This window comes from Doryrhamphus excisus, chromosome 9, assembly GCF_030265055.1.
Source record: "Doryrhamphus excisus isolate RoL2022-K1 chromosome 9, RoL_Dexc_1.0, whole genome shotgun sequence".
NCBI classification, from domain to species: Eukaryota; Metazoa; Chordata; class Actinopteri; order Syngnathiformes; family Syngnathidae; genus Doryrhamphus; species Doryrhamphus excisus.
In genome coordinates this window covers 12,654,371-12,669,601 of record NC_080474.1, presented here as the reverse complement: position 1 = coordinate 12,669,601, position 15,231 = coordinate 12,654,371, and the positions used below count along the sequence as shown (strand labels likewise).

The window sequence follows — 15,231 nt, the reverse complement described above, 5'->3', positions numbered from 1 at the left end:
CTATCTAACCAAATGAGGTTCATTCATTCATTTTCTACCGAGAGGCGGGGTACACCCTGGACTAGTCGGCAGCCAATCACAGGGCACATATAGACAAACAACCATTCACACTCATATTCATACCTATGGACCAATTAACCTAGCATGTTTTTGGAATGTGGGAGGAAACCGGAGTACCCGGAGAAAACCCACGCATGCACGGGGAGAACATGCAAACTCCACACAGAGATGGCCAAGGGTGGAATTGAACCCTGGTCTCCTAGCTGTGAGGTCTGCGCGCTAACCACTAGACTGCCGTGCCGCCCCCCAAATGAGGTTATACTGTCTAAAATTAATGTGTTTTCTGTCTCATCTTGCTTCAAAAATGTCATGCCCGATCACAAAAATCCAATCAGTCCTCAATTTGCAAGCATCTTTCTAAAAATGGCTACCCATATGCAGTAGAGTCTTACATTTCATCTTTAGTGACGCACTGGTCCTCAGTTCTCCACATACAAAGGTGTACTTCCCCTGGTCTTCCTTCTTGACGTCCTTCACAGTCAGAGTGTGTCTTCCCCGTCGGGAGGAGATGACATGTTTACTGCTGGGAGACAGCTCTTTGTCTCCAAAGAACCAGCTCCCCTCAGCATCTTCACGAGACAACTCCACCTCAAACTCTCCAGAGTATGTCTCGGGAACTTCAATGTTCTCCAGGTTTTTTATAAGCTCTAATGCAGCACCTGAATCCCATGACATGAACAAACCAAGTTATCAAGTCATATGTTCAAAACCAATTCAAGAAAATGCAGTAGTAGTCGAGATTACCTTCGACATAAAGCCTTGCATTTGTGCGGATGCTCTCATCCTCTGCAATCACGCAGGTGTACTCGGCATCATCCCTCATTTCGATCATCAGCACAGACAGGAAGTGAACCTTCCTATCAGAGTGCATTCTATATTTGTCACCAGAAAAGATCTCCGAGTTGTTCTTCAGCCATTTCACTTTGACAAACGGTTCGCTGGTTTCACACTCAAATGTCACCATGGTGTCCTTCTCATTGGCGCTCGCATCCTCCAGGTTTTGGGTAAAGCTAACAGCTGCTTTGGCTGCAAAAACAAAATTAAGTATCATCATAATGATAAAAAACTGAAGGAAACTGAAGGGACATTAGACTTCACATGCTAATACCTTGCACCAGCAGAAAGGCGTGGCTTGAAGCCTCTCCAGCGATGTTCACAGCTTTGACCATGATGCTGGCAGAATCTTCCGTGGTGACGTCTCGGATCACAAGCTCACACAAATGGTCTTCTGGCCAGTACCAGTAGATGCGGTCAGACTTCTCCAGTTCAATACCATTTTTGAACCACTGGCACTCAGGCTCTGGTCTGCCCACGACTCGAAGTCGGAAACGAACCTCGTCCATTGGAACAACGGTCTTACTTGCGATGCGTTCAAGAATCTTGGGGGCTTCCATGCTGGGGGAGAGCTGGATCCTCTCAGGTTTGATGGTGGGGATGGTCACTGTTCCCTGCTCCTCCATTTTCTTCCTCTCAGCCTCCTCTTTTTCTTTCAGGTGATGAAGCAGCTCATCCTTAGTCTTCTTCAACAAATCCTCGTAGGAGTCGTCCCTCCTTCGAGACTTAAATTCCACTGCAGAAATAGACTCATAGAAGCCTTCTTCTGTTCTGCGCTTGAACTTGCTCTTAAGCTCCTCGGACTCCTCTGAGGTTTTCTCATGAACAATTCTCTGTGTCTTCCTCAGTTTGACAACTTCTCTGTCTTGTGTGGCCTCAACAGGTTGGTCCACCTTCACAACACCAAAACCAATTCGGCCAGACTCATGTGGAACTTCTGCTACTTTGGGTTCTGGAGCACGACGTAGGACAGCTCTAAAGTCCTCTCTCTGTGTGACTTCCAGCTTCACAATATGCTCTGTTGTACCCAAAGGGTTATCTGCAACCACCCGGACCTCCCCTGAATCATAGGACTTGATGTCAACGATTTCCAAGTAGTAAATACCATCATAACGAAGTCTGTATCTCTTGCTCTTTCGGATAAGTTGTCCATTAAGGTACCAGTTAACTTTGGGTGCAGGATAACCGGTCACTCTGCAGCGGAATCGAGCAATGTCACCTTCCAGCACTCTGGCTGGCTCGGGAAGTAGGACAATTTCGGGTTTGGTCTTTTCAGATTCCTCATCAGTGCTGACTCCAGCAGGTCCTCCCTCGTGAGCCATGCGCTCAATCTCATCAATTCTGTGAGCTCCCTTCCTTCCTTCAGGAAGCTGGCTTTCCTCAACTAGACCCTTTTCATCCTTGACAATCAGAGTGGCCGAGGTTTGGTCCACTCCAAACTTGTTAGTGGCTCTGCAGGTGATGACACCACTGTCTCTAGCATAAGCGACTTCATAGTCAAGACTGCAATAACCAAATTCATTGACCATGCGGAGCCTGTTAGCTGCTGCCAGGGGTTTGCCGTCATGAAGCCACTCCACCACCATGGTGGGGTCACCAATAGGGGTCAGCCTGCACTCAAAATGAGCGGGGCCAAACTTCTTCATTCGAATGGAGGTCAGTTTCTTCTTAAATTGGGGTTTCTGCTGCTTCTCTTTGTCATAAAGGTCTCCCTCTTCCCACTGCTCCTGACCATAACGGAGATGAAGAGGCTCCAGCTCAGGAGCGGCAATCTCTTTGGCTTTGTAGGTTCCTTTGGTAATAATGAGCTTCCTCTCTGTTTGCGGTGCAGTAAAGTCCACCTCCACGTTGACTCTGCAGCGGGTGGTGTCCCTGCCAGCCTTGTTGATCGCTGTGGCTGTGTACCAAGCACTGTCTGATCCGGAAGCAGATGGGATCTGGAATTTGGCCTCTCCCTTAGTGCCGTCAATCCTAAGAAATCACATTAATTAAGATGACTTCACCTGACACGATGAGAGTGTGTTTACAGATACATACTTGATATGTGGGTGCTTGTGTGGGCTTATGATGTCACTGTTTTTCAGCCAGACGATGTCAGGCACCGGGTTTCCAATAGCTTTAACAGCCAATTCAACCAGTGTTCCCTGTTTTACTGTTAAGTTCCTTAGCTTGTCAACAAAATGAGGCCTCGTCAGGCTTTCTCGTGCTGAAAAAAAGAGACACAGCAAAGGTCAGGTTAAACTCACAACCAATCTGTTGGAGAACAGAAAGTTGACCTGTGACTTGACGCCTACCTTCAACAGTAAGAGTCACAGAGATGGAGGTTCGTCCTGCTCGGTTCTGAGCAACAACCGTCCACTCGCCAGAGTCTTGCGGCATTGCAGGGACAATGATCAGGGACTGAACGCCATCCTCCTTAATTACTATCTTGTGGGTGTAGTCATTTACCACTTGTTGTCCTGCAAACGAAAGGGTGAAATGCCATTACTGATAATCAGGACAGGGTTTTGTGTAATGTTTTTCTCATATGCTACCCACCATTGTGAAACCAGTATGTGTCAGGCATGGGTCTACCAACAACCTTCAGATCAAATCTGGCAGTTTGCCCCTCAGAGCATTTTAGCGAAGTCGGCTTCATGACGAAAACAGGTTTGTAGAGTCTTTCTAGCTGAGCCTCGTCTGTGTCATCCAACCGTCGGGCTGGAGAACGTCCGGGAGAACGACTTGGGGAACGTCCTGGCGAACGGCTCAGAGAGCGTGGAGATGTGGATCTAAAACAACATTTTAAAAAATGGCTTAGAAGGATTCCCCTGAGGGAAATCAAACAAAACAGGCATACTCGCTGAAAATTAAAAAAACATCATCTTATGGACTTTTATTATCTAACGTACTGAATCCTCTGCATGGCTGGCTGTGGCGTGTATCTCTGAGGTGACACTGTTCCAGAAGGCTCCACGTAGAGCTTCCCAGAGCTGACGGCGTTCCCCTTCATATTGGCGGCAAAGGCGGTGTACACACCCTCATCCTCCGGTAGAACCACTGGCAGACGCAAACTTGCACGTCCATCCTGAAGAACCTCCACTTGGTATCGTCCACCAGGTTGTATGCGCTGACCATCTTTGTACCAAGCAATCTGGCAGAAACCAGAAAATGATTTTTTACTTGAAACTAAGTGCAGTTATTAATAAAGACATAATACTTTATGTTGATCTAATGGGAAAATATTTTTCTGTCTCAATAACTGTTTGATAACTGCTTTAAGCTACTCACCTTTGGCAATGGCACTCCAGCCATTTTGCAGTGGAAAGTAACACCCATTCCCTCCATGATCCGGTAGTTTTTAACTGGCGTATCAAAGGTGGACTGCACCGCATCCTCATCTGAGGAAGTCACCATCAGTTCTCCGTCCTCTGACACCAGTTCTCTATAGCTAATTCTCATAATGCGGAGCTCAATCTCCTGGATGATCCGCTCTTCAAATGCCGAAATGAAGAATTCCTGCGAAAAAAAACACAAGCTCACCTTCTGACGTCAACAGATAAGCCAAGAGAATCACAAATGCTAGTTAAGTACCGTTTCTGTGACAAAGCTCATTGGTGTCACTCTCTTGTGTTCCAGTTCTTGCTGACTCACAACCACCGACGGCTCCTCAACCACTGTTGTTGTCGTCACTTCAGTTTTATAGGTCAAGTCAATCTGCTTCATGTAGGTTTCGTACGCCTCTGTGGATGTAGCGCAGGGTGTACAGTTTTCAAATAAGTTGTCTTCATTGTATTCCTGAGACAGAGCCCTTACCTTCTTCCAGCAGGCTGATGGAAGCTGAGGCTTCCCCATGTGAGTTCTTGGCAAAGACGGAATATTCTCCAGCGTCATCGGCGAACGTCATGGAGATCTCCAGTCTGCATTCGCCCGTCTCTCTCTTGTAGGTCACTTTATATCTAAAAAGGAAGACATGTTTGGATGTCAAGCAATATGAGCTAAGAGATTATAAAAAAAGCTAAGACCTTCAGTTTGTACATTCACTGTATTGTATTGTTAGCTAGCACAACAACAGCAGCATCGTGGCTAACATTGTACCCCAGCTCAAATGATTATTTATAACGCAAGAAAACTAGTTAATTTCAGCTAGCTTACAGTGCTGTCACTGGGACACACCTATTTCGACTATGTAGCCCTGTGAAAATAAACCTCTAACAATGTTGCATCGTTTGATAGACACGCTCCTGTAACATGTAATAACACATGTAATAGTTGCAGTGTCTTGCCGTATTTTGATGATTTAAAACACTACCAAAACTTTCCTTGGGCGTATCAAAACTAGCTAACTAACATGACGTCTTGCTAATCGCGAGTGTCACCGTCATTCACAGACGGAAGAGTGGATACCGAGCTCTCGATTCTGCTAAAAAGACTCAACAAGATGCTCGTTTGTAGTCAGCATTTTTCATCTGAGGACTGGATCACATTGTCTTGTGCTGGAAGACACAGCCATCCCAAGGAGAGTGGCCATCGTAAGTGTTTTTGCCATTGTTGTTCTCTCTGTGTTTACCTTTTCATTTACTCCTAACATTTCCAACCTGTACCCAATATATATATAAAATCTGAAATATATATATATAAATATATATATATATATACATATATATATATACGCACACACACACACATATATATATATATATATATATACGTATATATATAAGTGTTCCAATATATGTAGAAACAACACATACAAAATACTTTTCCAATACATGATTATTTAGAGGTGCCTCCATACATCTGTTTTTGTGGAATAAAGTGTTGAACAGTGCTCAATGATCGCCATGGAGATTTGAGGTCAGCAAAGACTGCAGCTCAAGAACTCTGAGGTGATCTTTATGTTTCTGTTGGTATTTATACTCCTATTACATATTATTAGCAAATTTGTGGTTTTGTCTTTGTAATTTGAATGATTTGTAGTCATATTTATAGGTAATTTCTCATTGCCTCTACTGTAGCTAACATTAGCTAGCTACAGTTCGCTAATGACAGTTAGCTAATAGCTGAGCAAGCATAACATCAATAACAGTAATATAGAGTAGACAGTATTGCTGATACCTCATATTTATTGAGAGTGGTACTGTAGTCCTACATAATCTGATATACACTTGTCCATTTATTATTTTAGGCACTGCCCTCAACAACTAGTTCCTTTCAGACTAGCAGTCACAGCTTGGTCTTTGGGCTGGGCCCCCTTTGATAACCCTATAGAAAATGATGCTGTATAGACATTCATTGTACTCAACATTTCCAGGTCAACGTTTTGGCAATTAGACTAGAAATTGCACATTTTCCGAAATTTTACAAAAGTTTATGTGTGAGGTGGCACCCCTAAATCTCAATGGATTTCCTCAAAACTTTGCAAAAGACATTTTTATGTTCATTAGAAAAAAAATGGAATGCCAGCCAAATTTCTATTATGAATTTAAAATTTCCCATTCAAATTTGATGCACCCTAATCATCAGGCAATACAAACAAAAACAACAGCTAGCTGACTGTGGCGACTTTAAATTGGCAATTCTTTTCCAAACTCTACAAAAAAGAGAGTTGGACTGGATGTCGGTGTTTGTTAGGGCCAGTGTATAAAAGGATGTGGTCTTCATTGTGAACCAACCTATATCCAGTGGTGAGAACGATGCCGTTCTTCTTCCAAATGATATGAGGTCTGGGGTTTCCCCCCACTTGGCACTCAAAGGCGACGCTAGCTCCCTCCACTAGCTTCTGGACCATCGGCTTCTTGATGAAGAAAGGAGCAGCGGGCTCGCCTGTGCTCACCTCCACCGAAGTTTGCTCTTTAGTCTCAACTGCAACACTGAAGGAGCCAAAAGAGTGTGGTCAAAACGTCAAACTGGTGCATCACATTACAATCAAAGCTGACTGGACTCACGTTTTCTCATGAGTCATTTCCACTTGCGTGACAGCCATCGTCTCTTCTCTGCTCTCAAGTTCTTCTGAAACTATGGTATAGAATGGACCAATTTGACTTACAACTGAACTGTTGAGTTAAGGTGACTTTGACACTGCTCTGCTACCTTTGACCAGGAGGTAGCAGGAAGTGCTGACTGTTCCCGCTTCACTGGTGGCAGTGCAGGTGAAGCGGCCGCTGTCCTCAGCAAATGCTTCGCGGATCACCAGTCGGGCAAAACCCTGCTCGTAGCTAATCTGGAAGTCAATGGAGCTCTCGATCTTGAAATCCTCTCTAAACCACATGATGACGGGGGTGGGCTGGCCGCTGATTTGGCACTCCAGCGTCACCGACTCGCCTTCAGTCACTGTCAAGTTCTTCAGGCCCTGAACAGACATAGTGACGCTAAAGTCTTACAAAACAAAAACATACACGGCAGGCCGCAACAGGAAGTACTCACTGCAACAAGAGTGGGTGGAACAACGGGCTCTTGGGCTCTGGTGGGCACTGCAACCACCTCCTGAGGGAAAAAAAACAGCAAAATTGTTAAAGATTGTCATGGCGGCCTGATGCCGAGGGGACAGACAGGTGGACAGCAGATGAAACCCAAAGGAGGCAATAGAAATGACGGCAGGAAGAAGACAAGGACCTCACAAGGAGGATGAAGGGCGGCGTATGATTGGCTTCGTTAAGGTGAGGAGAGCAAACCCAGGTGAAGATCCAAACAGGGTTAAAGAAGGAAAGAAAACAGTTGGGGGAAGAGCTGGACCAACCTGAGGCTCCCAGTCCTCAAACTCCTCCTCGGCATAAAGCCTGCCCACTTCAAATTGACTCTGATATTTGGGAGTCTTAAATGGCGGCGGAAGGAACTCTGGTGCCACTTGAACCTCTGGCACTGCCCGGCGAGACGGACTAGGCGACTTGACCGGCTTGATGACCTTTTGGGGTCTGGTAGGAGAGGACATCTCTTTGTGCAGAGTGGCGATGGCGGAGCCTGTGATAGACACCTGGCCGAGCCAATGGAAACAATGTTAAGCACTGGCCAAAAGCAACTGAGGTGTCTGGCAGTGGGGAGTTAGTGGGTGGAGCATGGGGCATTAACACAGCATTGTGGGTTGGTGGGGGGGAGATGGGAGTCAGATATGTTCAGTGAGCCTTTTTCTCAAGGTTTAATTGGGAATTTGGTTAGCGCAGAAACACTGACATACCATTTTGGACATGTATTTTCCTACTTGAGGAGCAATGGCGATGTGCCTGGCGATCAAATCCACATCAAGCGTCACAGTGCCTTGATCAGTGAAGCCAAGTGAAAAGTTAGCTTTCCATGTTTTTGGTTGTGGGGGAATCCGCGTGAGGGCAACATGCACAGTCCCCTCATAAAGACCCAAACCAGAATCGAAGCCGACAACAGTGCTAACCATATACCACCATGCTCTTAATTGTCCTATATGATAAAATACTGTCAATTGAACCGCTCTCTAGATTGTACTCTCTGCAAATATACTGTAAAAGTGTTAAAACAAAACCAGGCTTGTGTTGTGGTTACTGTGATGCAGTGGAAATCATCAAAAGAAGAAAGATGGAAGGGGAAGAAAAAGTGCAACACACCAGTCACAGAGGGGTGGAGCCCATGAGTTAAAGTGGGTGTGTTAAAGATGGAATGGTCGTCCAGAAAGTGCGGTGGTGGTGGCAACCTGCCCTCCTTACCTCGCGACTAGCGCCAGCTTTGGGAACAGAAACTTTAGAAACGGTGAAATGTGGATGCGAAGGTGAGGGGGAGCCAGCATCCACGCGGGTGGGAGTGGTCGTCTCAATCTGGAGTGACCAACACAGTTCATTGAGATCACGCACACTCATTATCCCAATACGACATCACTAAAGTCGTTCGACCTGCGCGGACAGCAAGGTTTTAGGAGCTGAGAAATGTTTCTCTCCTGCCACCCGTTGTTTCACTTCCATCTGTGTGGCGTTCCATTCAGTCTGCCGGCCATCATCGTGCACCGCCTGTACGACTTCAACAACCTCTTTAGTGGGCATGTTTGTTTGTTGGCTGCCCTCCGCCTGCTGACACAACATGCAGCACATGAGGCGGTCACGTGACTTTAGCAATGCAGATAAAGAAAACAGAGCTTCATCCAGTGGGGGCAGAAAGGTTCATCCGACAGTAGAAGAAGAAGAAGAAAGATATGGAAAAGTAGGCGGAGTCAAGAGGGGGAGTGATGCTCGCCAGCTACCTGCTCAGCGGGCAGACCGGCATCAGGTGGTGCCCTGCGGCTGCGGGCCTGATCCACGGCCGCCATCACAGTCGCCACGGCAACACTTCGACCGGACTGGGGCGCATGCTCGGCCTGACGGTCACAATACAGCAAGACAAGTTGACATGCAGGGCGCACTTCCCGCTTCACGTGCTAACAAGACCTCTTGTTGACAAGACGTTAGCACATGTGACATCACACTGTCACACGAAAGAAGTGGCCCCCCACTTCTCCGCACCGTGAGAACGGACAGGATGAAACAACTGTAATGAGGTGTGAAGAGCAAGTAACTTTTACCTCTCTGGTGGCGGTGACCTGCTGCTCCCACTGTTTGCCCGCCTGTAGTCGAGTGGCGCTGCTCATGCTAGTCACGCTAGTCATGCTAGTCATGCTTGTGTAGCTAGCCTCGGCCACGTAGTCACCCTGCTTCCACGGTGGAAGCACATCTGATGAGGCTGACACCTGCAAGATAACAACAACGTGAACCAATGTGAATCAATTTGGTGTTTTTGTCCGAACCTACAAGGTGTCTGGCCACAGTTGTTTCCTGTTTGCGAGTCATGATGGGGGACTTCACAGGTCGGATGGGAGAGACGGACACAGACAGTCTGGAGGGAGATATGGGTCTGTGGATAAAACAACAGAAAAAGCTCCTGTGTCACGATTCTGCTGCTTTGTGAGATTCAGAAGTCTCATGTTGAGCACGTCCAGGTTTCACTTTCAACTTTAGCGATGTACCTGACGGCTGTGGGCGTCGGCCCTTTTACATGTCTGACAGGTGAAGGTGACTGCTGGCGTCCACCGGTCACTTTGGCAAAATAGGCCGGTGGGGATTTGGAGGTGGGCTTCGGGGGGACCCGTGGGGGGGTCCTGTGAGCTAACTGCTGAGTAATCATTCCACCTTCCATGTGCATTTCCATTGTGGTGGTCTGGAAGCTGCCCTCCATCTTGCAAGACAAACATTATGATTAATGACATGAAAGAGTGAGTGGCTTTTGGTTTGATGATGTATCCAATACAAATGTGTCAACAAAGCTAAAAGTGAACATCTGCATCTTTTGAAAATTCTCAGCTTACCCTCTGGACACCAATCTGCGATGAGGAGATGATGGTTTTGGTTTTCTTAGCAGGAACAGCCTCTTCACCTGCAGACAAGACATCAGTGGGTTGACAGAAGCACGCCAACGGTACCCCCAGTTTGAAAACCACTGTGCTAGGGTAATATTATCACATACTACAATATTAATTGGCCCTGTAACCTAGAAACCACCCATGAATGATACGGGAAAAGGCCGAAATGATACTGTGTCAAAGCCCAGGGAAGTGATACTGATAAAATATAGAGTTTAACCATGTCCAGTATCAGCCCCCGTAGCTGACCACTCAGAGCGCGCTTCTCTGGTATCGTGCCTATGAAACAACCAATCAGAGAACAGCGCACGAGTGCTTAGTGCCTAGTGCTTCTCCAGCCAAAAAACCCAAACTTGATTAATGGAACTTTAATTGTCAGACAGTGATAAGATAAGACTGTTGATAAAATATTATTGTTGAAATATTTTTGCAATTATTGTGTTTATACTGTTTAGATATAATACATGTAATAAACTGAAAATTTTCCGGAAAAGAATGGTCTTTTGATTAAATAGTACGTGATAATAAGCTCATGATTAAATAGTATGTGATAATAAGATCATCACATGGTTTGTCTGGTATCAGGCCCAGTATCATGCCCGCGCGTGCCAGTATCATGCCCCCAAGTGTCAGTATCAGCCCGAGACCGAAGGTCTATAAGTACTGACCTTGAACCAGAAGTTCAGCAGTGGACGTGGCTCGGCCACTGCTGTTTGTTGCAGTCACAGAATATGTTCCGGAATCCTCCGGGAATGCCTCGGCAATCAACAGACTGTACTGGTCTCCTTCCTGGAGGATCTTGAAGTCGGTCGAGCTCTGGATCTCGGCTCCCTCGCGATAGAACTTAACCACAGGTGTCGGGATGCCCGTCACTTGGACGTTGAGTCTCACCTGACTCCCTTGTCTCACTGTGGAGCTTTGAAGTCTCTGTAGGAAGTTAGGAGGCGCCGTCTCCGCTGCAGACAAAGACCATACCTGTATTACTTTCCAAAAGTCAAAGTCAAATCTACCTGAGGTCTCTCCTGTAATAAGGATGACTAGTAGGTCCATTCAAAGTCTACCTGAGGTCACATAAGTCCAAGGTTGTCAGGAGCTGAGGTCTCACCTGTCACAAGGAGTTCGGCAGTGCTGGTTGCTTGTCCAGCTCCATTGGTTGCTCTGACAGAAAATCTTCCACTGTGTGCGGCGGTCACGGCGGGGATCCTCAGAACAGCGCGGCCGTCGCTGAACGAGATCTGAATGCCGGGCAAAGCAGCAGCGGAAAGAACCTGGCCATCACGAAACCAGCTCACCTCAGGAACTGGGGAACCTGGAAGGGAGACAGACACCTACAGGTTCCAATGCTATTTGACTTATTTGAATTAGCTGAGCACAGTCAATCAGTCCTCCTTAGCTGGGCTTAGCGTCCTACAATGCAGCATAATTGTTGCTGTAGACATATTTGGTTTACTTAGCTTAGCAAAGCATAGCAGACCTGTTTAACAGTGGACTTGTTTAGTCTGGTTCAGTGGTTCCCAAACTTTATACAGTCGTGTGATCTGATCATCACAATGCAAACGCAACATGACACAAAATTGAAGATGAAGACGTAATCTAACAATCATGTTTACAAATGAAAATACACCCAATATCATATGAAAAACGGCATTTCCTGCATTTTCTGCATAGCTGATCCTACAGAACATAAATGCTCAGATTTTTTCATCGCTAAAATATGGGTTTTGTAATACATGATACATGAAATATATGACACTTGACTTTCTTCCCTGGACTTTTTGATTAGCTACTCTGTTGACTTTTAAATCAACTAGATTTTCTAGATTTTCTCAGCCAGTTATATATTATGTAGTACGGTTGTACTTGCCAAGGTCCGTGGGTCGATCACAGCTTTTGCTTTGGCTCAGCCATGGAGACCAAAGGCATTATTTCACTGTATAAAATATGCTCTAACGTCTTTCATTTTAGGGTAGATAGTCATGCTTTTTCAGATATAATTAATCACAGACTTAATTTTACAAATTGCTAAATTTGGTAACATTGATACTTATTGTGTCACATTTTCCATATTGCAACATGTTGACTACACCTAAACCAACTCCTTAATATTTAGCAAATATAATGTACTTTTTAATGTTCTTTTTCACACCACATCACACTTCACAACTGACACGTAGTATTTCCGGGCCCGTGAATACTACATGTTAGTGTGGTGAAAGTTTGTGAAAACATTAAGTACAATGTTAAGCCTTTCAAACTCGTGGACCGGGGTTATGGAACAAGATAAAAGATATATGGGATATTAATTTACTTTAACTTCGATCTGCAGACGGAATTCCAATAAAATTGAATTGTGCAAAATGTGGGGTTTTTTTGCCTGGAAATACTACATGTCATGTGAGGTGAAAAGGAATACACAGGGTGCCACTGTACTGCAGTGTGATGCATGTACATGAAAAATATGACACTTGACTTTCTTTCCTGAACTTTTGGATTATCAAAAACATATGATGGCTACTCTGTTGACTTTTAAAAGCACAACCAAAGTACCCAATGCATAAAGCTAACAATAACCTATTACCTAAAAATGTTCCAGAACTAAACTTGAAACACGTATATGCAAGAAAAACATTAAAAAGCCACAGCATTTCAGTATGTGTAATCAAACTATGGAACGAACCCAGAAAGGAACTCAAACAATGCACAAGGATGAGAGAACTCAAGAAACAACACAAGCAGTTGAAAATACAAGAATGAAGAGTCTTGAACCAGTCATGTTGTGTTCACTTTGTTCATTTATAACACCTTCACCTTCACCATCATACTTTGATGGTTATACCTATGATCATTATTTATTATGGTTGTAAAAAAAAATCCTAACTAAAATTGTCATTATAGGGTTACATTACCTTACACTTAAAAAGAAACAAAAACGCCTGGAAGTGAACAAATGCAACAATTTAATTTATGTGATGTATTCCATTGTAACCAGATGCATGTTCAAATAAAATTAAAGGCACTATTTTCTGGCATAAAATCTGCTGTAACGTCTTTAATATTTAATCTTCAAGATGAAACACTCTAGATAATGCACAAAATAATCATCAAACCTTCTCATTTGTTCATATGATGCACACAGAACATCATCAACATCAACATCATGCCGTCTCTTTTCTGCTCTGTTCTCCTTGCGCCCCTGAGGCATTCAGGCGCACTCAGAAAACCATTAAAACAATCTCTTGCATTTGGTAGTAAGAGTTAAATATCCACATTGACCAAAAGTACATTCCCATATTGACTGACCACCCCCGCTATAGCTACATGAAAGCTACATGGTTTGGTTCACCACTACCTCGCCTTACTTGTAGCGGCAGGTGTCAGTCACAGTTAAACTATACGGCTTGTGCCTACTAAAGTAATGTCTGGCAGTTAAAAAAATGAAAGAAAGAAAGGTGAAAGAAGAAATGGGGGGGGGGTGCCTGAAAATAGCAGATGTCGTGTTTGCACAATTGTGGTTAGTGTGGGGTGAAAAGGATTTTTGCAGAAAATCACACAGCTTTTGTTAAAGCAACGGGGACAAAGCACTATCTTCCAGTATAAAATCTGCTCTAACGTCTTTGATATTTGGTGTAGAGAAGTCAATGAGGGATCTAAGCCATGCTTTATCAGATTTATTCACAGACTTGATTTTACAAATTTCTGTATTTTGTAACATTGCTAACATATGTTAGCAAGATGGAAATAAAAAGTAAAAACCCACAAGATGTTGGACTGTGGAAAAGCATGCCAAGGTGGCAGTAAGTCAAGCTAAATTTCTTCTGCTAATATACTACATAGCAGCCTGCCTCGTGCTAGGGCTAATTCAATGTTAATTCCTAACTGACATTCATTGATTCATTCATTCATTTTCTACCGCTTTTCCTCACAAGGGTCGCGGGGGTGCTGGAGCCTATCCCAGTTGTCTTCGGGCGAGAGGCGGGGTACACCCTGGACTGGTCGCCAGCCAATCACAGGGCACATATAGACAAACAACCATTCACACTCACATTCATACCTATGGACAATTTGCAGTCACCAATTAACCTAGCATGTTTTTGGAATGTGGGAGGAAACCGGAGTACCCGGAGAAAACCACGCATGCACGGGGAGAACATGCAAACTCCACACAGAGATGGCCGAGGGTGGAATTGAACCCTGGTCTCCCAGCTGTGAGGTCTACGCGCTAACCACTAGAGCGCCGTGCCGCCCCCCTAACTGACATGATGCCTAACAAACACTGCCAGTAAAATACGCCTTACTACACAATGTTAGTGAATGTTATTATTGTTGAATATGATATATATGAATATATATATATATATATATGAATATGTTACTTTCTTTGCATCTGGTTTCTGGTGTGGTAGACTTGAATTTCTTTTAGTCACTAATTTTTCTCGAGTATGTTGCTGTAAATCTGCCAGTTTCAGTCAGTAAATGTTTTTGTACTCAATCTATTTTACAAATCTTGAGTCTGTAATAAATAATACTGTGGGGTTTCATTCCCAGGTTGACTGGCCTTTCATTATCCAGTTGTCTTTGTCACATACTTTTTTGTGTTTATTTTATCATATTTATCACAACACAACATCAGCAAATTTTATTATTGTGGTATTGTTCGAACATGTTACTTTCTTGGCTTACTTTCTTGCTGTGAGTTCATGACTGCATGTGTTTGAATCTGCTTCCCAGAACGTGGTCAAGAGCCAAGATGGCGTTGGTTCAGAGTACTCGTTGGGCGTCATAAGTCACCTACACATCTTCTTCTTTCTCTTTGGGCTTTTCCCTTCAGGGGTCACCACAGCAAATCAATCTCCTCCATCCAACCCTGTCTTCTGCATCTGTCTCTCTCATACCAACTACCCTCATGTCCTCCTTCACTACATCCATAAACCTTCTGTTTGGTCTTCCTCCTGCCTCCTACCTGGCAGCTCTAAACGCAGCATCCTTCTACCAATATATTCACTATC

The 15,231-nt window shown here is 44.5% G+C and overlaps 1 protein-coding gene across 2 annotated transcripts in view; it reads right to left on the bottom strand.

The window, feature by feature from the left end:
• The window catches only part of ttn.2 (titin, tandem duplicate 2), a 179,643-nt gene that overhangs the window by 160,992 nt on the left and 3,420 nt on the right, over positions 1-15,231 (bottom strand). For both annotated transcript variants that reach the window (XM_058081579.1, XM_058081580.1), the window contains exons 3-26: positions 11,331-11,534; positions 10,894-11,181; positions 10,172-10,239; positions 9,833-10,041; positions 9,618-9,720; positions 9,392-9,556; positions 9,074-9,187; positions 8,730-8,903; positions 8,547-8,654; positions 7,613-7,846; positions 7,300-7,359; positions 6,967-7,225; positions 6,822-6,891; positions 6,549-6,746; positions 4,690-4,832; positions 4,468-4,616; positions 4,165-4,392; positions 3,786-4,027; positions 3,433-3,665; positions 3,189-3,353; positions 2,932-3,100; positions 1,169-2,865; positions 805-1,086; positions 453-719 (exon numbers count right to left, since the gene is read on the bottom strand). In XM_058081579.1, the coding sequence (XP_057937562.1) occupies positions 453-719; positions 805-1,086; positions 1,169-2,865; positions 2,932-3,100; positions 3,189-3,353; positions 3,433-3,665; positions 3,786-4,027; positions 4,165-4,392; positions 4,468-4,616; positions 4,690-4,832; positions 6,549-6,746; positions 6,822-6,891; positions 6,967-7,225; positions 7,300-7,359; positions 7,613-7,846; positions 8,547-8,654; positions 8,730-8,903; positions 9,074-9,187; positions 9,392-9,556; positions 9,618-9,720; positions 9,833-10,041; positions 10,172-10,239; positions 10,894-11,181; positions 11,331-11,534 (5,829 nt within the window). The remainder of the gene's footprint in view (positions 1-452; positions 720-804; positions 1,087-1,168; positions 2,866-2,931; positions 3,101-3,188; positions 3,354-3,432; positions 3,666-3,785; positions 4,028-4,164; positions 4,393-4,467; positions 4,617-4,689; positions 4,833-6,548; positions 6,747-6,821; positions 6,892-6,966; positions 7,226-7,299; positions 7,360-7,612; positions 7,847-8,546; positions 8,655-8,729; positions 8,904-9,073; positions 9,188-9,391; positions 9,557-9,617; positions 9,721-9,832; positions 10,042-10,171; positions 10,240-10,893; positions 11,182-11,330; positions 11,535-15,231) is intronic.